Source organism: Microcaecilia unicolor, chromosome 2 (assembly GCF_901765095.1).
Source record: "Microcaecilia unicolor chromosome 2, aMicUni1.1, whole genome shotgun sequence".
NCBI classification, from domain to species: Eukaryota; Metazoa; Chordata; class Amphibia; order Gymnophiona; family Siphonopidae; genus Microcaecilia; species Microcaecilia unicolor.
The window spans coordinates 227,699,401-227,724,996 of NC_044032.1; the positions used below are offsets into that span (position 1 = coordinate 227,699,401).

General features: G+C 42.2%; 1 protein-coding gene across 1 annotated transcript in view; it reads left to right on the forward strand.

The window, feature by feature from the left end:
* SMC2 (structural maintenance of chromosomes 2) overlaps window positions 1–20,528 on the forward strand; it is a 147,035-nt gene extending 126,507 nt beyond the window's left edge. The window contains exons 22-24 of the mRNA XM_030193751.1: window positions 549–709; window positions 5,237–5,384; window positions 19,289–20,528. Of these exons, the coding sequence (XP_030049611.1) occupies window positions 549–709; window positions 5,237–5,384; window positions 19,289–19,474 (495 nt within the window). The 3' untranslated portion in view covers window positions 19,475–20,528. The remainder of the gene's footprint in view (window positions 1–548; window positions 710–5,236; window positions 5,385–19,288) is intronic.
* The last annotated feature ends 5,068 nt before the right edge of the window (window positions 20,529–25,596 follow it).

Below are 25,596 nucleotides of genomic sequence, written 5' to 3' on the forward strand. Positions count from 1 at the left end.
CAAACAGTCACAGCATATTAACTGACAGAGTCTGTCATCAACTTATTTTAGTCATTTTCTTCCCCCCCCCCCCCCCCCCTCTTTAGTATGCTTTATTATATAAAGTTGGTGCTAAACATGGCAAAAACATGATTCAACATCATACATTGATTGTCATCAAAAGAATTTAATAATTCTTCTTTATATGACTGACACAAATTCTCCATTTCTCATTGATTTCCTAGTGGACCTCTGACACAAATTCTGCACTTTTCCTTTGTCCCCTATTGGACGTCTTCCATAGTAGATTGCGGATATCCTGAAAACCTGACTGAATGTGTCTTGAGAACCACTGGGTCAGATAAACTTATGCATATACAGGCTGTATGTGCATATTCTCTAGACAATTATGTATTGAAATAACCTTTCTATATAAAATAATCTTTTTGCCTGTGGACATGCCTTTTGAAATTCCATTCTTTATGTCTGTGGGACAAAGGTTTTGTTCATCTCTGATCCCTTAGTATGCAAAATATTTAACATAATTATTATGGTGGTCTTATTTGTAGGTGAATACAGATTTTGGTTCAATTTTCTCAACCCTTTTGCCCGGTGCCAATGCTATGCTGGCACCCCCAGAAGGGCAATCTGTCCTGGATGGGCTAGAATTTAAGGTTGCACTGGGAAGCACATGGAAGGAAAACCTAACGGAACTCAGCGGAGGTCAGCGGTAGGTGCTTTCAACTCCCAAGTTGGATTTGATGTTTTCCTCTCTCCTTTTTCAGCCGAGCTGAGATGGCATGAATAGCTATTATAGATTAATATTAACTGTTATAGTGTAGTGGATGATCTACAGATGAAACATGAATGTGATTGGTAATCCACCATGGTACCAATTTAATTGCAAATTCCTAAGCAGCTGAGACCAAATGAGTTATGACACCCCCCCCCCCCCCCCCGCCCCATCAGCAAATGGAGGCAGAGGGACTTTTCAACAGACTTCACTCCTCCATACGTACTGGTGCAATCTGGGTGTTTACCAATATGTATGTTTGTTTATTTAATAAAACTTGATATACCTCCTTTCTACCAAACAATCAAGGTGGTATACATAACAAAATAGAGAAAGGGGAAAAAATAGATCAAATCAAATTGTCAAGTCACATCAAATTAGTAGTAGTGACAGAGCTCCAGAAACTGTAAATCCTGGAATCACACAACTGGCAGCTACTCTAAATGCCAGCGTTAAAAAATGAGATTGAGACCTCTCTAAATTAAACTCAAGTCTAAGTAATTCAAGAGGGAATAGTAGGAGCTAAATAATAAAAGACAGAATGATGGGTAGTCTCGAAACATGTCTTTGCTGGTGCTGGAAGAACTCATCTATTTTGATTTTAAGATCTCGATGAACACTGAGGATAATATGGGGTCAATAAATCTGACAAATGTGGTAATCCAGAATAAAATGCCTCATGAGCCAATACAAGAATTTGTTAAATTTAATACTGTATGATAGAGAGAGCCAGTAGGATTCCTTAAGAAGACGCAATATGTGTTCAAACCTGTGAGCCCTCATAACAAGTTTGAAAGTTGCATTTTGTATGACCTTGAAGATGATCTAAGCAAGATACTGTGATATTACACAATGCATTACAGTAATGCAAATGAGTATCAATCAGTGAAAAAATTAACATGATAAAGCTCTACAAGAAAAGATTGAAATTGCCAGACAGTACTATATTCTTATATCAAACAAGCCAACAGAAGCTCATGGTCTGGCTCCAGCTTTCACAATGCCCAAGGTATCAAAGGGCATCTGTGTCAATGCTGATATCATGCACTGAAGGAGGAAAGCTTCCCCAAGGTGTCTGAGGCCTAAACTCTAGTGGTCAAGAAGCACTATCACTAAGGTTTTGACTTTTAACCAAGCACCAATTTGGCCATCTCAGACAGAATATTGCTCTGACATGTAATCTGAGCAGTTCTGGTTTTCAGACTGTGAACAATGGAGTTTCTGATATTACTGATTTACTATTATTGTGAAACACTTAGTTGCTTCTGGTGAGAAGTGCATAAATAGAGTGCCTGTTTGCCTGGCCGGAGGCTATGGCATTGAAGGCATCAGTGCTGGCATCTCAGGTGATCCAGCCTGTTCTGAAAGCCCATGCACTGCCTGTGGGGAGCACATCAACACTGAGATTTCAAAGGGCATAGGGAATGCCGTGCACCAATCTCCAGTCCTTTTGGACCTTAATGCCCCACCCCAGGCCTATAGTGTCAATCATTCAAAGCAGGCAGAGGCTCAGATGTCTCCAGGGGAGTACTTTTATTGACTGTTTCTTGGTATCTGAGGAGCTACCAGAGGTCCTCTTGGAAGAGTAGGTTCCCTTGGTCTTCCTTCAGATCTCTCTCCTCCATGTGAAAGGAGAAAGTTGCCTCCAGAGGCTCTCTCCTTTTTTGACTTTATACGGGAGATGGCTTAGTCCAGCACATTATTGTTTGGGGATTTACAACAAGACAGTGATCTGTCCTGATGAATCTCTTTGAGGTTTAGAATCCAGCTTCATCCCCCTTCCTCTTCCTCCCATTGTCATCTTTCTTTAAATTTCAAGTTGTCTTTGTTTAAAAAAAAAATTATAGTAGCCCATTGCTAGCAAAATTGCTATTTGTTAATGCTATGCCCGAGCAGAGTTCTAGCTAGCTTCTGCCATTTTGTGTGCTGATGTCACTTCTACCAATGCTATTTCTAAATTTCTGGGATTCTACCAAACAATGGGAACACTTATCTCCAAATGGAGCAGGCTGAGAACATCATGATTTTCATGGGGACAGAAATTTCACCCATTCCTGCCCATCCCCAAAGGAATCTAACCCCATACCCACCAAGATCCATTACATCCCCACCCAGCTCCACAATTAATCTCCTCCATCCCCACTCATACCTGCAGGAATCGACAGTATTATTACTTGCTTACAGCCCTCTATTTCATCCCAAACCCAACAGCTTTCTGTGTTTTTTTTTTTCTTATATTATTCATTATTCAAACAAATGAGTGTACCAAGCTTCTTTCTGGTGCTCCAATTACCTCTCTCAATGCATTTCAAGCTTTATTCTGGATTCATCAGAGATTTTGACTACACTCCTGCAGGAATCCTATGGCATCTTGTTCCGTGAGATTCCCGCAATCCCCTTTCCTGTGCAGTTGTGACAATTCATCCAAGAAGTCACAAAACTTCCCAGAGGAACATCCAAAGAACTGCAGGTCTCTCTAGCCTTAGCTGAGGTCGGTGCTGATGACTCCACAATAAGAAAGAGATTGGGCATAAGTGGGATTCATGTGAAAGTAGCAAAGTACAGCCCACTGCTATCCAAGAGGAACATAGTGCTCATCTCAAATTTACAAAAACGTACTTGGATGATCCCCAAGCCTTTTGGGATAGTGCTTTATGGATAGATGAGAAAGGTGGAACTCTTTTTGGAAAGTACGGGTTCCATTATGTCTAGTGTAAAGCAAATACAGCATTCCACAGGAAGAATATCATGCCAACAGTCAAACACAGTGGTGGTAGTGTGATAATGTGGGAACGCTTTCTTACCTCCAGACCTGGAAGACATGCCATTATTGAAGGTGCCATGAATTCTGCACTGCAGCAGAAAATTCTTAAGGCGAGTGTATCTGTCCATGAGCAGAATCTAAAACGTAAGTGGGTTATTGCAGCAAGACAATGATCCATAACACAAAAGCAAGTCTACATCCGAATGACTGAGGAGAAACAAAATAAAAGTTTTGGAGTGGCCTAGTCAATGTCCTGTTTTGAACCCAATAGAGATGCTGTGGCAGGACCTGAAATGAGCAGTTCGTGCATGAAAACCTATGAATGTGTGTGAATTAAAGCAGTTGTAAAGAAGAGTGGGCTCAGATTCCTCAACAGAGATGTGAAAGACTTGATATCAAATTATAGGAAGCGTATGGTTACAATTATTTCTGCTAAAAGTGGAGCAACCAGTTATTTAGTTTAAGAGACAGTTACTATTTCCAATGGATGATATGGGTTTTGGATAACTTTGTTCCTTTAAATAAATGAAGTACCATATATTTTTGTCTATAAGTCAATCTCGTGTTATGTGTCAAGGGCAGTTTTAGGACTAAAAATGGCCAAAAATGCTATGACCTGTGTATAAGTCGAGGCTGGGTCCCACATTGCTCCCTCTCTCTCCTTCCTTTCCACTTCCACTGTCAACATTGCTCGCTCTCTCTCCCTCCCTCTCTCCCCTGCCTTTCCCATAGCCCATACTTTCACAAATTTCAACAGGGTCAGAACAGTCTTAAAGCCAGAAGAAAACAGTTAAATCATCAGACTTCAGTATGTGAAGATCATATATTTATCCTTCAATGATATGTCTCTCACTCTAAACTTTAGTAAATTCATTTCAAAAATCACTCAACCTTCCCATCCAAGGAGAGAATGTTTTATTCAGGAATCAGTATTTACATTTCTGTTTTTCTTTTATCAAAAAAAAAAAGAGAGAGAGAGTCAGAATTTCACTCACCAGCTCTTTCAACACCATCTCATCTAAACTTCCTCTTTGAACCTATTGCTTGAGTCATTCACCAATCAAATGGCTTTTGGCTGTCTGCTGATCATTGTCATTCACACTCCCTTGCAGGCATACCTTCCTTTCAGTGTATATGCTCAGAACAAACCTTCAACCAACCAGAACATTTCATAGATTTTAAGCGATCACTACTATTTATTTTTATCACTCCACAGTCTCACTTGTACTCCTCCCTCCAAACTTCTCTTTAATTTGAACACAGTTCACACTCACCCAGAATTAAGAGTTCTTCCCGCACCAAGTACATATATAGCACTGGCTGTATCCTCTAAAGCAATTTCAGCACAACCAGAGTCTGTTGATTGTACTTCTATGAAACTAGCAATAACCGGAGTGCACTGATGAGAATGACCCATAGATAAGACAACCCTAGTTATTGACGGGATTTTGAAGTTAATTTAAAACAATTGTGTTTACTCAGGTTCCATTTGTCTAACATAACATTTTGTTTAAAAATCAGAAACCATTTATTGTGACATATATGCAATAATAAGAGAAATCAGGGGCCTTTTTTCCACATCACTGTAAGTGCACTGAACTGGGAATAACATTTTGGAGACTAGATCTGTTATACAACAAGAAATGAGCTATTAGATAATCTCAAACTTTTTTTTTTTTTCTTTTTTTTGTTTTTCACAGGTCTTTGGTGGCTTTGTCTCTAATTCTCGCTATGCTGCTTTTTAAACCGGCCCCAATCTATATTCTGGATGAAGTAGATGCAGCCCTTGATCTCTCCCATACACAGAATATTGGACAGATGCTCCGCACTCATTTCCGACATTCTCAGGTAGGGGATCCTGGCAAACAGCAGTAGCTTTTATAGTTTATAAAGGGGAAAGGGAGGTTTGCTTTGGGCGGGGAGCATTTTTTTTTTATACATCCAGCTCGGTTAAAACCAGAGCTAGGTTTTTTCACTATCACCCAGGGACTTTCTTTTTCTCATTTCTCCAACAAGCCAGATGAATTGGCTACGCAGACAAGTGATATCTGATGGCGATGGCACTGACACACAACAGTGCTCATTCAGTTCAGATCCTGAGTGGAGTAGAATGGGTAAATGTGAATCGATTGTTTACTGTTTCAAAAAGTACAAAGACTAGGGGATACTCCATGAAGCTACATGGTAATACTTTTAAAATGAATAGGAGAAAATATTTTTTCACTCAATGAATAGTTAAGTTCTGGACTCGTTGCCAGAGAACATAAGAATATAAAAAGAGCCATACTGGGTCAGACCAGTAGTCCATCTAGCTCAGTATCCTGTTTCCAACAGCGGCCAATCCAAGTCATAAGAACCGGGCAGAAACCCAAATATAGCAGCAACATTCCATGCTACCAATGGCCTTTTCCTCCAGGAAATTGTCCAGATCTTTTTTTTAAACCCAGATACGCTAACCACTGTTATTGCATCCTCCGGCAAAGAGTTCCAGAGCTTAATTATTCATTGAGTGAAAAATATTTCCTCTTATTTGTTTTGAAAATATTACCATGTAACTTCATTGAGTGTCCCTTACTCTTTGTTCTTTTTGAAAGAGTAGAAAATCGATTCACTTCTACTCGTTTAAACCACTCAGGATTTTGTCTCTTTTTTTTTTTTCCAAGCTGAAGAGCCATTAACCTCTTTCACCTTTCCTCATATGAGAAAAGTTCCATCCCCTTTATCAATTTGGTCACAGTTAGCATATCTGGGTTTAAAAAAAAAAGGTTTGGACAAGTTCCTGGAGAAAAAGTCTATAATCTGCTATTTATATAGAGGTGGTGAAAGCTACTACTTATCCCTGGGATCAGTAGCATGAAACCTTGCTACTCTTTGGGATTCTGTCAGGTACTTGTGACTTGGATTGGCCACTGTTGGAAGCAGGATACTAGACTAGATGGACCATCAGTCTGAACCAGTATGGCTATTCTTATGTTCTTCTGTAGAAAGCAAAAGAATTCCTGTAACTTTACATGGCGTTCCTGTTGAATAAAATTTATAGCAAACCCTCTGCAAAGTGATACCATAATGGATATATATTAAGGAAAAGGAAGAAAACATACTGGCCATACATCAGGATAAAAAAATTGCCCATTCATAACTTATACACTGAAGGGTAAATATAATGTTATGAATAGTACAAAACTTTCAGGAAAAAATAGTTACAACAGGTAAGGGTGTTTTTGTTCCTGAACCCACTGTAGTAGGACATAAACCATAGAAACTAATGAAAAGGTAAAGAGTTAGGTGGACTTTTGAAGGTAAAAAAAGGAGGTAATGTACTGCTACTATTATGCCATAAACCTCTTGAACCCCATACTCTCCTACAGCTTTCAAAATGTAGCCTGGCCACAAAGATCTAGAAAAACTGAATGTCCGAATAAGAAAACTCTTCTATGGCCATGAGGTAATTTATAAGAATCATTGTGTATGCCGAGACTGTATATTCCAAGAGCCAAAGGAAGAATGAGTCTCAGGAGTAAATTATAAGCCCCATTTTCATAGTACGTTGAGGTAAGAATTGATGTTCAGGTGGAGATTTCCATGATTCCCCCATCATTTTATAAAAGCCTCTGCTAAACCTAGAGCGTTTTGTAAAATATATATTTGGATGCTGGCAGACACATGTGTACTTGCCAGCACATAGAGATGGAAGAGCAGTTTTACAAAAAATATATGCACAGACAGCAGAATTGCCCAGAATCTTCCACATATAGATGCTAATGATTATACATGAAAGAGATTTCACAACCTCCACATACAAGTGTGTAATGGTGCTGTTTTAAAAGAGCTATTTTTTAAATTAATTTTGAGGTTAAATAAGAAACAGATTAAAGAAAATTAGTCTCTCAACCCCTCTTTTAAAGCCCTGGCCAGAACAAGCATTTTTATGAACTGTATGCCTTCTTCACTGCTACTACAAAAGTGAACAGGAAAGTTTTGGAAAATATACATATGTTCCGATTGTAAAATGGGGAATTCCTGTCTAAATGACGCATCCAAACCACATACCTTTTAATTTGTGTTCTGGCTATCTACACAAGTAACTAGTAGCTTCCTGAAATAATCATTTGTTTGTATGTATGTATCAAACTTATAAATTGCGAGTGACCGTACTCACCCGCAAATGCGCAGTAGTGACCGAACGTTCAAGGAGCAACACTCCAAACCCCGCTTCCACCAGCAGCTCCTGTACCAAACGTAATGCAGCCAATAGGGAGGGGAGGGGGCGTGGAAATCGGAGGAGGACGTAATGCAGCCAATAGGGAGGGGAGGGGGCGTGGAAATCGGAGGAGGACATAATGCAGCCAATTGGGAGGGAAGGAGGGGGCGTGGAAATCGGAGGAGGACGTAATGCAGCCAATAGGGAGAGGAGGGGCGTGGAAATCGGAGGAGGACATAATGCAGCCAATAGGGAGGGAAGGAGGGGGCGTGGAAATCGGAGGAGGACGTAATGCAGGCCAATAGGGAGGGAGGGGGCGTGGAAATCGAAGGAGGACGTAAATGCAGCCAATAGGGAGGGAAGGAGGGGACGTGGAAATCGGAGGAGGACGTAATGCAGCCAATAGGGAGGGGAGGGGGCATGGAAAACGGAGGAGGATGTAATGCAGCCAATAGGGAGGGGGCGTGGAAATCGGAGGAGGTCGTAATGCAGCCAATAGGGAGGGAAGGAGGGGGCGTGGACATCAGTGGGGGAGGGAGGGAGGATGGAGAAGAGAACCACCATGTACAAGGGCACAGCAGGAACGACGAAGTGGCTGAGGCAACAAAAAAACCCGCAGCAGAAACCAAGCATTGATCAAAAAAACGTTCTGGGGCCAACAGAAAAAGGTCAACAGGTGCATTCACTCACAGCACACACACACAAGTCCTGCTTTGCAGCATGAAGCAAAGACATAGCTGTCCCGCCCCTTTGGCTCACTGAACAGCACGAGTCAGCAGAAGGGGCGGAACAACAACAACATGTATGCGGGGAGGGGGGAGGGAGACCGGCACGCGACTGAAAAACGAGCCTGCCTTTCAAACTGCTCTAACAACTGACTACAAGGAGACACTGAACCTCCACTGCCACACAGCTCCAACAACTGACTACAAGGAGACACTGAACCTCCACTGCCACACAGCTCCAACAACTGACTACAAGGAGACACTGAACCTCCACTGCCACACAGTTCCAACAACTGACTACAAGGAGACACTGAACCTCCACTCACACACAGCTCCAACAACTGACTACAAGGAGACACTGAACCTCCACTCACACACAGCTCCAACAACTGACTACAAGGAGACACTGAACCTCCACTCACACCCAGCTCCAACAACTGACTACAAGGAGACACTGAACCTCCACTCACACACAGCTCCAACAACTGACTACAAGGAGACACTGAACCTCCACTCACACACAGCTCCAACAACTGACTACAAGGAGACACTGAACCTCCACTCACACACAGCTCCAACAACTGACTACAAGGAGACACTGAACCTCCACTCACACACAGCTCCAACAACTGACTACAAGGAGACACTGAACCTCCACTCACACACAGCTCCAACAACTGACTACAAGGAGACACTGAACCTCCACTCACACACAGCTCCAACAACTGACTACAAGGAGACACTGAACCTCCACTCACACACAGCTCCAACAACTGACTACAAGGAGACACTGAACCTCCACTCACACAGGGAGTACTAACAGCTCACAAGCACGCTCTCTCTCTCACTCACACTCACTGTCTCTTTGGGAAGGCAGGGAACAGAGGACGGTGGCTTGACATGGGGTGAGGGAAGAGGACAGAGGAGGGTTGCTGGACATGGGGGGAGGACAGGGGACAGAGCAGACTTGCTGCACATGGAGGTGAAATTAAAAAAACTCGCCCATTTTAACGGGCTTAACGGCTAGTGTATATATATATATATATATATATATATATATAAACTACTATTATAAGTTCCAGGCCTGACCTAAATAAACAAAAAATACTGAAGAATGAAAGTAAACATCCAGAATCGGTCTCCATTCTTAAACTTGGGCAAGTATTCTGCCATGCAAGAGGAATGGGTCGTACTTAGGAAGGAAGGAAACAGAATTTGCAAAAGAAGAGAAACTTTTTAGAGCAGTGCTTACCAATCTTTTTTGTGGCCACAACCCAAATATGTGGTGACCCCAAATCTGGGCTTTATCCCATTTAGGGTACTGACCCACTGTCTCTGCTTTAAAGAAGTAGATCAGCAAAAAGTAAAAATAAATGGCAGATGCACAAATATGGTAGGAAATACCTAGTGTTACTCCTGGAACCATATGTCGATCAAACCGTACACATGAATAGTTACGGAGAAGTAAGAGATGAATAATTGCAGCCCAGGACTGTGGACTATAGATGAGATGGTTCACAGCAAGCATTGACAAAGCTGGTAAAATGGACATGTAGATCCTGTAAGGAAAAGCTGGAGGTTTATCGACAAGGGCAAAGCTGGAAGTGGGATAGAATTCTTGTAGTTGTTTGGACAAAAATGTACAGTATTATTGATTGCACCAAACCTTTCATCAGCTTTGGTAAACTCAACTTTGCTAATAGTGAGATGTGCCCAGATGGGTATAATGGGGAATTTTTTTTTTTTAAATGGAAATTTTAAAGATCATGCTAAGAATAATCTTAGAAACATAATAGAGCGAGGAAACATAGGGGTTCTTTTACCAAGCTACGTTAAAAAGTGACCTGTGGAATCCCTAGCATGGGTCTTTCCCACACGCTGAGGCCACTGTTAGTGTGGCGGTAAAATGGCCCCATTTCCATTATTCCCATTAACAGCCATGCACTAATTTCCCCATTAATGTGTGGCCATTAAAGTGTGAGCACTTACCAACATCTGTTTTCTAGGCATTAAGGGGTCATGTGCTAAAGAGATAGCATGTGGCGATGTAGCTGCGCTAATGATTAGCGCAGAACATGCCTACTGTCTGTCCTCAGCCACGCCCCCAGCATTAAAAAATAAATTCTGTTTTTTAGCACATGGGTTGGGTGCCCCATGATAGCACTTTTTACCCTGTGGTACGCACACATTAGCACTTAGTCAAAGGGCCCCATAAAGATTAAACCATCAAGTAAATTTAAGAATAAAAACTGTATTATCCAGTCCACAAACTTTTTTTTTTTTTTTTTAGGAGAGACAGGTCACTGTTTTAGAAAAAATTGGCAAAAACGTATCTAGGTATCTAACCAGAAGCTAGTAGCAGATGCTCTTTTCACAGAAGATGCCAAGAGAGGTTCAAGAGCTACAGATATATCGTCTGCTGGTCTAGAATTTGGGAAAATATTTAAATGTTCAGAATCTTAAAATCTATATTTAACGGAATTGGGCTTAACCAAACGTTTACAGGGGTAACTTAAACAAAGTAAATCCCCTAACTGGGAAACTCAAGATCTCAAAACCAAAAACTTTTGTCGTCTTTTCTGTATAGTTACATGCAAAATCAAGAAATGCTCTGACTTTACAATTGAGAAAGGTGACATGCATTATATGAAAGAAAAGTCACAATATTCAATCGCTTTCTGGCTCTAATACAAACTCTACAATTAATGTTACAGGGACTATCCCAGCATTGTCTTTCTCTATAACCCGAGTCAAATTTAGATCATGAAGTTTCTCTTGATATGCTGAAGTGCAAGTTGACCACCTTCCTTTTTAACAGATGGAGAAAGTATTGAATTGGATTAGTTCTTTCCTTTAGAGACCACCATTTAGAGTGGTTTTTTGATGGCATACAGTTTGGGACTAGGCCATTGAAATGGGGAGTGCTACAAAGCTCACCTTTATCTCCATTGTTGTTTACATTTAAATCTTATTTTATTGAAGTTTCAACATAAACCATCTCCATTAACGACAAACCAGCAATTGTCATCAGAGCAAAAGCAAAATATATCATGTATGAAGTGGAGGGGGCTTGGCTTCTTACAGCCCCTCCGCCAACCTAACAAAGGAAGTTGACTCCAGGAACAGACCCAACCTCCCTTTTCCTTTACCCATCATGGTGACAAAGTAAACCCATTTTAACATCTCGTATTCTAAAATCCATTGTCGTTTAATGTCTTTTGGCAACTGTTAAGGATATTGTTCAGTGCTTTGGCATTTGCTTTTTTGCATATGCAGATGATATACAGTTGCTAGGCCCATGATACAGACCCATGTCGGAAAATTAAATATCTAAATTGTCTGACATGGGTTATAAGCTGGATGAAAGCTTGTAGGATGTTCTCAAAAATCAGAATTGTCTTGTTTTAGTAGCATGGATTAGACTGAGATTACTTTAAATCAGTGATTGATAACTGGGTTATCCTGGTAAGAGTGTCCATCACATCTTTAGGTATTTGATTACCCCAGGAACAATTGGTAACTGTAACAGAGATATGATACGATGTCAGTATAATAATAATGAAATATCTAATTAGCACACAATTAGAACATTAAATATAGCTATGACACTAATGCTTTTCTACAATACAGCTTACCATATAGCTGAGGGGCCAAGTGCAGATATATGATAGGAACAAGATGCGTGGTACATAGTCAGTTGGGATAAATAAATTGGTGTCTAAGGGATAAATAAATGAGTGGCTAAACTAAAGGCAAGTTTATTGTACAGTTAAGCACTTTGAGCGGACATTGCTGATCCAGTTGCCATAATAAACCTGTTATATAGCTCGTAGGGTGGCTACTTAAAGTTGAGAGACAGGGACAATTGTGCAATGCCTGATTAAAGCAAAAATATTGGCAGTGAGACTCCAGAGCACTGTCGACTTGCATCCTCACCACTCCATCACGTGATCTCTCATGTTTATATTTATTTAAAAACTTACTGTACCACTCTTTCTGACGCACAGGTCAGAGCAGTTTATAATATAAAATTCAAGAGACAAGAAAGGAATGCCATTAAAAATAGAACAGAAGGTGGAGAATGCTTCTGGGGGGAGTGGCCAAGATGGCAACGTGACTCCATGCAGCTACCGGCTCTCTTCTGTTTGCTTTCGTTTTTCCCCTTGAACTTACTTTTCGTTGAAGGAATGCCTCATACCAAGCTTAAGGGGATAGTCAGGACCACTCCTTCAGTTGGTCTTACGTCCTCCCCTGTTCAGCAAATGCTGGCCCGGTATACTGTCCAGTCCCCATCTAGCATTTCCGGAGATTACCCTGCAGTGGTACAGAGTGAAGGAGCTTTCGAGACCATGGAGTTGGATGTGACCTTATACCCTGTGACCCCGCCGCAATGCCCTTCAAACCCAGCAGCAGTGGAAGCTCAACCCTTGCCAGAAGAGAGAGCTAGGGGAGCTTCATTCAAATACACTGACAATAGGGGCGTCAGGGGAGAGGTGAACAATGCTGGAGCTCAGACTGGGCTTTTGTCCTAGGGAGGAGCACCCATGGCAGCTTCGTTGGAGAGCATTTGGATTGCTCTCCAGAAGCCGGACTCCAAGTCAGCTCTCAAGAGCTTTTGACGCTTGTGAGTAAAGTTGATTTGATTTCGCAGAGTTTGGAAACTGTGAAATTGGAGTTCTCAGGACAAATTTAAAGATATACAGATGGATGTGAAATCCCTTCAAGATCTTACTTCTTCTATTGTGAAAGATAAGGTTCTTTTACACAATAAGATTGAACAAATTGAAAATGTTCCTCCCAGGAATGTCCCTTTTGATGATTTCAAAAGATATTTGATACAGGTGCTTAAATATTATTCAGAAGGTATTCCTCCATTGAACAAAGTATATTAAATTCCTACTTTGTCTAAAGAGAGGGGAGATCAATTGGGGAGTATTGGGTGTTGATCAGAAAGTGGAAGATTTGAATATTTCCGCAATTTTAGAGACATCATTGTCTGAGGAATCGGAAACAGCTACATTGTTGATATCATTCATGTTTGAACAGGATTTGAACTCCTTAATGAGACTCTATTTCAGGAATTTAAATGCTTTGTTTTATGGGAAGAAGATCTGGATATACCCTGATGTTACCAAGCAGACCCAAGATCATGGAAGGGCCTTTTTTGCTTATCCACGTAAATGTATTATTAAGTATCTGGGTATGAAGTATATTTTCTTTGCTCTTGAGCAGTTTGTTTTTGGAATCGAAGGAAGTATTAGGTGGTGGTGTCTGACTTTGCTAGTAGGTTGTATTTTTGTAAAATGATGGGATAATCATTTGATTAGCCTTTCCTGTTGTATTTGATTTACCTTTTATTCTCCTTATCTTTCATTGACTGCTCCCCCCAATATTTTGTGGTCTAAGGAAGAGCAGCTTATTTCTTGTTTGTTTTTCTTGTATCCTGCTCTGTATTGCTCCAACAAATAATTGTTACTTGTGAGATATTATCTTAAAACTAGCCGTTAAGCCCGTTAAAATGGGCGAGTATTGGTATGTTCTATTTTGATGTGTAACTCCCTCCCTCCCAGCTGCAAGGCCCCCACCCTCCCTCCTTCCCTGCCAGCTCCAAGGCCCTCTGTCCCTCCCCTCCCAGCTCCAAGGCCCCATTCCCTCCCCCCAGCTTCAAGGGCCCCCCTCCGTCCCTCCCTCCCAGCCAGCTCCAAGGCCCCCCTCCTTCTGACCTTCCATGTCCAGCATCCTCCCTCCTTCCCTGCCAGCTCCAAGGCCCCTCCTCCCTCCCAGCTCCAAGGCCCCCCTCCGTCCATCCCTCCCAGCTCCAAGACCCCCCTCCTTCTGAGACCTCCCATGTCCAGCATGTCTCCTCCCCCCCTCCACCCGGGCCGGGCCCTCTCCATTAAACGTACAGCGCCTCACCTCTGAAATCGCAGAAGGCAGATCGCCTCCCGTCGGCCTTCCTTCCCTGCCTGTGTCCCGCGCTCGTGTGACATAACGTCGGCGAGGGCGGGACACAGACAGGGAAGGAAGGCTGATGGGAGCTGATCTGCCTGCTGCAGTTTCGGCGCTGTAAGTTCAATGGAGAAGAGAGGGCCCGGCCCGGGTGGAGGGGGGCCGGGGGGAGCGGTAGTGACCTTGGCGGTTCCCTCCCTCCCCTTCCGTGTGGTGCACTTCTCAGCGCAGTTTCCCTCTATGTTCCGTCATCACGTCTTGACGCGGGGGCGGGACAGAGAGGGAAGTCTCTACTGCACATTTGCAGGTGAGTCGGTCACTTGCCATTGATATGTTTGATTGTTTTTCTATTATTTATTTTTAAAATAATCATACCAAAACCACTCTTCTCTAGGACATTGGCCCAAATCCCAGGTACTGACCACTGAACACCAACAGCCTAATTCTGTATATGGCACTAACATTTTCACACGTGTCCAATTTCTGCATGCAATTTAATTGAATAATAAACCAAATAGCACTGATTGGGCCCTAATTGGCATCAATTTACTCACATGTTTAGGTGCCGGGATCCATGCAGAATTACGTGTGGATCTAAAAAGGGGCGTGGCCATGGGAAGATATGGTGGATCAGGGGCATTCTTGGAATTTACGCACAGGTTTTATAGAATAAAGAATAGCCACACATTAGGCATGAGAATTTGCAACCGATTTTACTTAGTGTAAATCCTCATGCCTAAAATTGGGTGCGGATCTCAGTATCAAACGCTATTCTATTAACGGTTGAGATGGTCGACCTTAGAGATGGGTGTCCCCAGTTTTCAGCCATAATAGAAACCGAGGACGCCCATCTCAAAAACAGCCAAATCCAAGCCCTTTGGTCGTGGGAGGAGCCAGAATTCGTAGTGCACTGGTCCCCCTCACATGCCAGGACACCAACCGGGCACCCTAGGGGGCACTGCAGTGGACTTAATTGCTTCCAGGTGCATAGCTCCCTTACCTTGGGTGCTAAGCCCCCCCAAAACCCGCTCCCCACAACTGTATACCACTACAATAGCCCTAAGGGGTGAAGGGGGGCACCTACATGTGGGTACGGTGAGTTTTGGAGGGCTCACATTTACCACAAGTGTAACAGATAGGGGGGGAATGGGCCTGGGTCCGCCTGCCTGAAGTGCACTGCACCCACTAAAACTGCTCCAGGGACCTGCATACTGCTGTCATGGAGCTGGGTATGACATTTGAGGCTGGCAAAAAATGTTTTCTAAGTTTTTTGTTTTTGTTTTTTAGGGTGGGAGGGGGTTGGTGACCACTGGGGGAGTAAGGGGAGGTCATCTCCGATACCTTCCAATGGTCATCTGGTCAGTTTGGGCACCTTTTCATGGCTTGGTCGCAAAAAAAATGGACCAAGTAAAGTCGACCAAGTGCTCGTCAGGGACGCCCTTCTTTTTTCCATTATCGGCCAAGGATGCCCATCTCTTAATCACGCCCCAGTCCTGCCTTCGCTACGGTGCCGACACGCCCCAGGGAACTTTGACCATCCTCGCAACGGGAAGCAGTTGAGGACGCCCAAAATCGGCTTTCGATTATGCCAATTTGGGTGACCCTGAGAGAAGGACACCCATCTCCCAATTTGTGTCGGAAGATGGGCGCCCTTCTCTTTCGAAAATAAGCCTGATTGTGTCTCAAAGGGATTAGTTCAGATAAGTACATAAGTATTGCCACATGGGGACAGACCATAAGTCCATCAAGCCCAGCATCCTGTTTCCAACAGTGGTCAATCCAGGTCATAAATATCTGGCAAGATTCCAAAAATGTTCAATACATTTTATGCTGCTTATCCCAGAAATAAGCAGTGGATATTCCCCAAGTCATTTTAATAATGGTCTATGGACTTTTCTTTTAGGAAGCCGTCCAAACCTTTTTAAAACCCCGCTAAACTAACCTCTTTTACCACATTCTCTGGCAACAAATTCCAGAGTTTAATTTCATTTTGCATGAAGAAAATTTTCTCCGATTCGTTTTAAATTTACTACTTTGTAGCTTCATTGCATGCCCCCCTAGTCCTAGTATTTTTGGAAAGAGTAAACAAACGATTCACGTCTACCCATTCCACTCCACTCATTATTTTATAGACCTTTATCATATCTCCCCTTAGCCATCTTTTCTCCAAACTGAAGAACCCTAGCCGGTTCAGCCTTTCCTAATAGGGAAGTCGTCCCATCCCTTTTATCATTTTTGTCACACTTCTCTGTACCCTATCTCACAATAAATTCACGTGTGCCTAAGGAAAACAGAAGAGAAAACCAAATAAGTTCTGTTATGCTCCCCAACAGTAAGAAGCAGTATTCATTGCCCATCAATGAGTATCTGCCCCCCACTATTTACAAAGTTGCGCAACAATTCCGATACAGCCCATTCAAAGTGAATCAGCTCTGTTGGCATTAGCACACCAGCAGCCGCTCGCATGGCTTTGTAAACAGGGGGTGTTTTAGGCATTTATTTTTATTTATTTGTTACATTTGTATCCCACATTTTCCCACCTATTTGCAGGCTCAATGTGGCTTACATAGTACTGTAGAGGCGATCACCAATATCGGTATGAACAAATACAGAGTGAGGTTGTGGTAAAGTACATGCGTGACAGATAGATTGAGGAATCATAAAGGAGGAAGAGTAAGTGATGTCCAGTACGAGCTTTGGTTTTGTTGTGTTGCAGGGTTGAGGCATTTAAATTGGATCATTAGGGTATGCCTTTTTGAACAGATTGGTTTTTAGTCGTTTCCGGAAGGTTAGGTGGTCATATGTTGTTTTCATGGTGCTTGGTAGTGCGTTCCATAATTGTGTACTTATATAGGAGAAGCTGGATGCATAGGTTGATTTGTATTTGAGTCCTTTGCAGCTTGGGTAGTGGAGATTTAGGTATGTTCGTGTTGATCTTGATATGTTTCTGATTGGTAGGTCTATGAGGTCTGTCATGTATGTCGGGGCTTCGCCATAGATGATTTGTGGACGAGGGTGCAGATTTTGAACGCAATACGTTCTTTGATTGGGAGCCAGTGTAGTTTTTCTCTTAAGTGTTTTGCGCTTTCAAATCTCGTTTTTCCAAATATGAGCCTGACTGCTGTGTTTTGGGCAGTTTGGAGTTTCTTTATGATTTGTTCTTTGCATCCCGCATAAATTCCATTGCAGTAGTCTAGGTGGCTTAGAACCATAGATTGTACCAAGTTACGAAATTTTCCCTCGGGAAAAATGGTTTCACTCATTTGAGTTTCCACATAGAGTGGAACATTTTCTTTGTTGTAGCTTTCACTTGGCTTTCTAGTGTGAGATTTCGGTCGATTGTCACTCCGAGAATTTTCAGGCTGTCTGAGATAGGGAGGGTGTGGTCTGGGGTGGTTATGTTGGTGGGTTTGCTCGTGTTATATCGGGATGATAGGATTAGGCAGTGTGTTTTTTCTGTGTTCAGTTTTAGTTGAAATACATTCGCCCATGAGTTCATGATGTTCAAGCCAAGTTTGATTTCTTTGGTGGTTTCTGTTAGGTCATGTTTGTAAGGGATGTATATTGTGACATCGTCTGCGTATATGAAAGGGTTAAGGCCTTGGTTGGATAAGGACTTCTAGTGGGGTCATCATTAGGTTGAAAAGGAGTGGTGATAGTGGTGATCCTTGAGGTACTCCACAGTCTGTTTTCCATGGTGATATGTTCGAGTTTGATATCACTTGATGTGTTCTAGTAGTTAGGAAACCATTGATCCAGTTAAGTACACTTCCACCAATCCCGAAGTATTTCAGGATGCTTAGTAGTATATGGTGGTTTACCATGTCGAATGCACTAGACATGTCGAATTGTAGGAGAAGTACGCTTTTGCCTGTTGCTATTTCTTGTTTGAATTTGGCTAAGAGCGTAATTAATACTGTTTCGGTGCTGTGGTTGGAGCGAAATCCTGATTGTGATTCGTGTAGTATTGTGAATTTGTTTATGTAGTCTGTTGTTTGGTTACCATGCTTTCCATCAGTTTGACTATCAGTGGGATTGATGCTACTGGTCAGTAGTTGGCGATATCGTCTGTTTTTTTTCTTGGTATCTTTTGGTATTGGGGTGAGGAGGATGTTGCCGTTTTTCTTTGGGAAGAGACCATGTTGAAACCTATAGTTTAAGTGGGATGTGAGGTCTACTATGATGCTGTGGGGAGTGGATTTTAGTAGGTAGCTGGGGCAGGTATCCAATTTACAGTGAGTTTTGGAGAGCCTATTAATCGCTTGGTTGATTGTTTCAGCTGTGAGGGGAGCGAAGCTTGTCCAGAGTCTGTCCGCTGGGTATTCGCTGGGGATTGGGTCCATACACTCGAAATTTTCGATGTCTGTGATGTTCTGAGGTAGCGTGTTGCGTAGGTTTACAATTTTTTAATTGAAGTATTTGGCAAGTATGTCTACAGATGGGGTATTTGTGTTGGTTGTGGTGACCACGGTGGTGTCTAGTAGTTTGTTCACAAGTTGGTATACTTTTTTCATGTCTTTGTAGTCAGGCCCTATTTTGGTTTTATAGTATGACCTATTGGCTTGTCTTATTGCGTATTTGTAGTTTGTTTCCATGCGTTGAGTGTTTGCGCATCTTTTAATTTTTTTAATGCTCGTTCGAGCTTCCTGGATTGTGTTTTTAGTTTTTTCAGTTCAGGCATCTATTAATTGGTTGGTTCTTAAGTAGAACTCACACTCTGCAGTGTTACAAATAAGCCATGTTTTGCCATAACACTTTAATCAGCAGGTTGATAAGAGAACTTGGTTTGTGTTAAGTCTCTACAGTTATCTAGGTGGGATTTTTTTAAACAGTACTTTCATTTCTAATGGACGTTTTTGTTTTTTTTCCCCTCCCAGTTTATTGTCGTATCACTAAAGGACGGGATGTTCAATAATGCAAATGTCCTTTTCAAGACAAAGTTTGTAGATGGTGTTTCAACAGTAGCCAGGTTTGCTCAGAATCAAAATGGAGGCAGTACAGCTGGACAACCGAGAATGGAGAAAAAATCAAAGGATAAAAGACCGGCAAAAGTGGGTGTTTGAAATGCAAGCTCTGTGTATATACATTGTCTTAATTTTATGACCTGCACTTTGTTAACTTTTAAGTGTCTAGAGGAGAGGGTAAATGGCCTTACAAAATGGCACCATGTATGAAAGGATATTACCCATGCTGTTCCTTCATTTCCACACTTCTGTTGGAAACTATTAACTTATTTTCTATATACTTCTTTTTTTTTTTTTCTGGCATCAACTTGGTCTTTTATAAATGTTCTTTTGTGTTATTATCCTGACTTGTAAATTTTCTTTTTTTATATCTCTATTCCTTTTGGCATATTTGAGAGAATCTTCCTCCCACTGGTAATTGAGGCCACTATGTTTTTGTCTTTGGCTAACCTAGAACAATTAAACTGCTGTTTAAACTGAGGTTTAAAAGCTAGTTGCTACTCTTTAAAGTTCAGTCTGATTTGTACCTTTGTCATTTTTTTTATATTGAGCAAAACCAATTAAAAGAAAATAATGTTTTGAATGTGGCTGTCACTTAAAATCAAAGTTCAATACCTGGAATTAATCTATTTCTTTCTCTTGGGAGTGAATGGGAGTAGCTTAATTATTGAAAATTGGAAGCCATCTGATCATGGACATATTAAACGAAAAAAAGTGACACATCATGCAAAACTTCAGTGTCGGACTCAATGTTTGCTACAGCTAGAGAGAGAACCAGATTTCCTGTGCCAGATTTGGTTCATATTGAGGCTCATTTTCAAAGCACACGGACTTACATAGGATGCTCTGTAACTTTGTAAGTATGTGCTCTGAAAATTTGCACTAGTGTAACGAGGAAACCCAAATTACATTCTTTGCCTGATGCAGTTGTATAGGAGAATAGTAGTAATATGTTGTGCAGATAGGGGCACTTAGTCAAAATGTATGCTGTTGTAAATAACCACACTTTTTTCATAAAGGAATCCAAGAGTTCTCGCCCCCTCCCCCTTTTGAACTTGTTCTCTGTATTTTCTTAGCTCTGTAAAAACATGGCAATAAATAAAGTTTTAGCTAAACTCTAACTCGCTGTATATAATCAATAAATATTCATTTCTAAGAACCAGCTTTTTGATGTGTGTTTAATCTTTTTAGTTTCTCATATGTTCTGTATAAGTAGTGCATTGCAGACAGTGATCTGCAGTATGGGCATTTGAACCATGATCTTTCTCCCACCAAGGTGTTTGGTTGGGTTGTATTTCACATGCAGTGCTTTGTAAACGTTTTTCACAGCCTTGTGTATTTTTCACATTCTAAAATTTGAAATACATTAATATTTGTTTCATACAACACACTTTGCACTTCCAAAATGTAAGAACAATTTTCCGAATTCTCACAAGTGGGTAACGCGGTGTCACGTTGCCCAGTCTGGAGCTTATAACAAGCTTAACAGAGGCTTGTGGAGTGTGAGACACCACATTCCCGCCTGCCTCGAGGGTGTGGTCCTGCAGTTGTTTTTCTGGTGAGGTGAGGTGAGGTTGCGTTGCTAATTTCTCTTCACTCCCAGTCTGAAAGAGCTTCATTTTTTGGTCCCTTTTCAGCTAATTTTTTTCACAATTTTCCACTATGCCTTGTTTAGGGCATTTCCCCCTTCTCTTCCCATATATTTTTAGTTCTTTTTGCCAGTTTTAAATTTCCTTTATTTTCCGTTACTTAGGCTGTGTTTAGGCCTATTCTCCAATCTGGTCTTTCCTGTGACTTTTTTCTGGTGCCTTGCCCCTTTTTTCTGGTACCATCGCATCTTTTGATTTGGTTTTGGAAGTTTTTCCGTCCATGTCCACTAAAGTACTCAGTGGCTTTAAGCATTGTTCACAGTGCAGTCAGACGATCTCTGACAAAGACACCGATTCTTTGTGTTTTCAGTGCTCAGGGCCCAACCATAGCCCTGCCAACTGTGTCCTTTGTCTTCGTATGAAGAAGAGGACTCAGGTGTCCAGAGATGCTCGTGAGAAGATTTTTGGAGCCAGAGCCAGGTCTGAGTCCTCGACATTGGCATCAAGGTCTGCGGCGGCGATGTCAAAGACTGCATCAGGAGCATCGGTCCACATGGTTGCTTTGAGACCCATAGACACTAGGAGAAGTAGTGCGTTGGATGGGTCTCCACTTCTCTCGATGCCAGACCTGACCCAGAGGCAACATGAAGATTCGACATTGTCCTCGTCGGCACCATAGAGTCTTGACACAGCCTCAGGCGAAGGCCAAGAAGTATCGGCATCAGTCATCCTTGACACATGGTGCCAGGAGCTCCGGGGCGTTGAGGGATTTGGCATCCGAGAAGCTTCGGCGCCAGGAGGATCGCTCCCCCTTTATCCAGGAGGTACCAATGCATCTGTCTCCAGGCAGTCATGATCCAACTCCCTTCTCGGCCTGGGGTGCCAGCTCCTGTCTCGTAGCCGGCACCCCAGTCTTTCCTTATGTCAGCCCTTGCTGAGCGTATCCAGGCATTGCTCCCTGAGTTGCTGGATGGCCTTTTACAACAGTGTGCATCAGTATCAGGGGTGCTTGTGCCTGCCCTACAACCCATTGCTGCTCCACTTAGCCCTCAACAAGTGGTGCAATCTCTGCTGCCGGCGCAGCCCCAGTGTCTACTGCCACCCAAGCCGGTACCCCCTCGATGTCTGTGGAGGAAGCTTCTTTGGAGTCGAGGCAGGAGCCAACCCCTTGACATCCCTCTCAGGGACTTGGCTCCTCAATGTCGATGGAGGCTCGGTCTCGGCCCTCCCATGAGGAGTTTGTGTCCAACAACAATGTGGAACGCTCATGGGAGTCAGAGGAGAAGCCAAGGTACCTTTCGGAGGATGAGAAGTATGGTATCCCCTCTTAACCCTCTCCTTCACTTGAAAGGAGAAAGTCTCCGGAGAGCCTTTCATTCTCCTCTTTTGTGAAAGAAATGGCTGAGGCTAATCCATTTTGTTTGGAAGTGGAGGATGAACCCAGGACTAAGATGCTCGAGGTCCTGGACTACGAGTCCCCTCCTAGGGAAACTGTGACTATCCCTCTCCATGAGAATACTCAAGGCCTCGATAGGAACTGGGAGGTCCCCTCTGTCGGTCCCTGTCCTGCCCGATAAGATCGCACGATGGATCCACAGCACACCTGGTGGTGGAATCAGTTCTAGAGACTATGCCTTGGACCTTGGACTCTTTTTGAGGAAAATGTGCCAGGCCTCAATGCTTGTGTCCCATATACAATCTTACCAGCTGTTTATGTGCGTTTACTTGCGAGACTTGGTACACAAGCTGTTGGGCTTGGACTCTCTTCCACCAGAGCAGGCTGAGTCGGTAGGCCAGTTGGCCAAGCAGCAGAAGGCATGTCATAAGCCCTTGGCCAGGGGCGCCTACGACACTTTCAATGTGGCATCCAGGATCTCTGTTCAAAGTATAGCAATGCGCAGACTCTTATGGCTGCATCATTCTGACTTGGAAATCTGTTCAGCAGAGGTTGGCAGATGCCCCATGTCGAGGGATAACCTTTTTGGAGAGAAGGTTCAGGAGGTCACTGACTAAATAAAAAAAACACAAAAATATCATGTCTTCTCTCTCCCACCAGGTGCCTTCTACTTCAGCCTCCTCATCTAGGAGGTCTTTTGGCAAGTCAGGGGTGCCTACTACTCACACTACCTCTTCTCGCCAGCCTGTTCAGGCTCATTCTTGTCAACAGCGTGCACCTAAGGCCCCTGCTACTCTCCAGTCGACGCAAGGAATGAGTTTTTGACTTGCTGCAGTATAGCATAGCTGCTGTAAAAGTGTCCATCCCAGACGACTTACCGGTCAGGGGGAGGCTGAAGAATGATTGAATATTTTGACACCCAACAAACAGGACTTAATAAGGATCTGGGTTTTCTAACTCATTATAAAACATAAAGCTGTATTTCTCTGTTTATTACCCTCCTCTCACCTACCAACACCCATTCTGTTAGAATATCAATGAGATGCTTTGATGTCCCCATGCATACCCCCACCCTGTCAGACTGTCAAAGTAATGCTTTGATGTTTCTCTCATATATACTGTCTGCTACCACATTTGCTTATTTCCGATCTGAGGAAGAAAGGCAACCTTCGAAAGCTAATCAAGAAATGTATTAAGTTATGTCCAATAAAAAAGGTATCATCTTATTTTCTTTTCCATATTTTATTTTGTTTGATTTCTATTGATAATCTGTTTTAGAAATGGTGGAGCTGTTAACAGAGAGAGGGAGGAAAGATACAGGAACTGCAGATTTACTTAAAGCACTGGTTCCCAAAACTGTCTTCAGAGAACCCCAGCCAGTCAGGTTTTCAGGATATCTGCAATGAATAGTCATGAGATTGATTTGTATGCAAATCTAATCTCCATGCATATGCATTGTGGATAAATTCTAAATACAAATACTTCCACTCAATACAAAACTACAATAGTAATGGGGGGAAAAGCCTCAAAGAGCTCCGAGATCAAATATCCATCTGTCGGAGCTAGAACAGACCAACTAGTCTTCTCTTCATCATAGACAAAAACCCCTTATGTGCGACCCCAAAAAATTCTTAATGGACCGCAATTGTCTGGCAAATTCTATTGAAAATAGATTTTTTTGAAATAAAGAATTTTTATGAAAATAACATGTTAATTTCTAGCTTATTGCTCGGCGTTCAATATTACTGATGCTTCATGCTGCACTGTTCCCTGCTTTGTTACCCTGAGCTGACGTTGGCCAGCGTTTCGCTGCTTCTTCAGGGTCTCAGGTAATAGTTGCACAGCGTTTCAACTGCAGCACGAGCTGGCCAACGTCGGCTCAGGGTAACAAAGCAGGGAACAGTGCAGCATGAAGCAGCAGTAATATTGAACGCCAAGCAATAAGCTAAGTGTATTGCATTATACATTGAGTATGTTCTAGAAATTAACACGTTATTTTCATAAAAATTCTTTATTTCAAAAAAATCTATTTTCAATAGAATTTGCCAGACAATTGCGGTCCATTAAGAATTTTTTGGGGCCGCACATAAGGGTTTTTTTGCCTATGATGAAGAGAAGACTAGTTGGTCTGTTCTAGCTCCGACAGATGGATATTTGATCTGGGAGCTCTTTGAGGCTTTTCCCCCATTACTATTGTAGTTTTGTATTGAGTGGAAGTATTTGTATTTAGAATTTGTTCCTACCTCCACACCACCAAGCACATTTGTTTAGTTTATGCATTGTGGATATCCTGAAAACCAGACTAGCTGGGGTTCTTTCCCCAGGACAGGATTGAGAACCACTGACTTTAAGACTTCACTGTATTTTTATTACTGGAATCAAAGCCAGTTCAAAGAGCTTTGCCATCTCCAAGTCTCAGGATTTCGGTTTCATTTTTTATGGGTTTGTCAATTTTGGATTTTGTCCATTCCCATAGTGGTGTTGGGGAGGGAGAGGGAACCTTTCAAAGCATTTCTGTATTAGTTTACAACTGAAGCAGCCTAGAAGGCAAAAGCTATGCAGGAACAGCCATGCGTAAAGAATAAGTGCAGAAATTTAGCATTTGTTTTTTAACAAATCTAAATGGGGAGAAGAGAGCTGTATGACCATTTCGTCCAGTGGTTCCCAAATGTGGTCCTGGAGGAACCCCAGCCAGTCAAGTTTTCAGGATATTCACCATGAATATTCATGAGAGATTTGCATGCAGTTGAAACACTGCATGCAAATCTGTCATTAATATTCATTGTGGATATCTGGCAAGAGACCAAGATTAGAGAAAAAGACTTGGCTGATTGAAGGAGATGGACCAGAGAAACAGTAGACAACTAATTACGAAGCCTTTTTGCAACTACCACTGGTTCTGGGTTTCGGGTCATCACCCAAGAAAAAAGATCTTGAAGTCACTGTGAACAATACATTGAAAATTTCAGCTCGGTGTACTATGGCTGCCAAAAAGCCAAAGAGAATGGAAGAAATTATTTAAAAAGGAATAGAAAAACAAAACTAAGGATATCATTATGCATTTGTATAGGTCCATGATACAACTGCACCACAAGTACTGTGCCCAGTTCTGGACATCCCATTAGAGGTGTGTAGAGGTACATAATCTGGTCCCCATCCCCACCCAATTATTTTTTTGTCCCTGCACCCAGCCCATGTAAATTCAAACATAACATACACCTTATAATTTGTTAAAA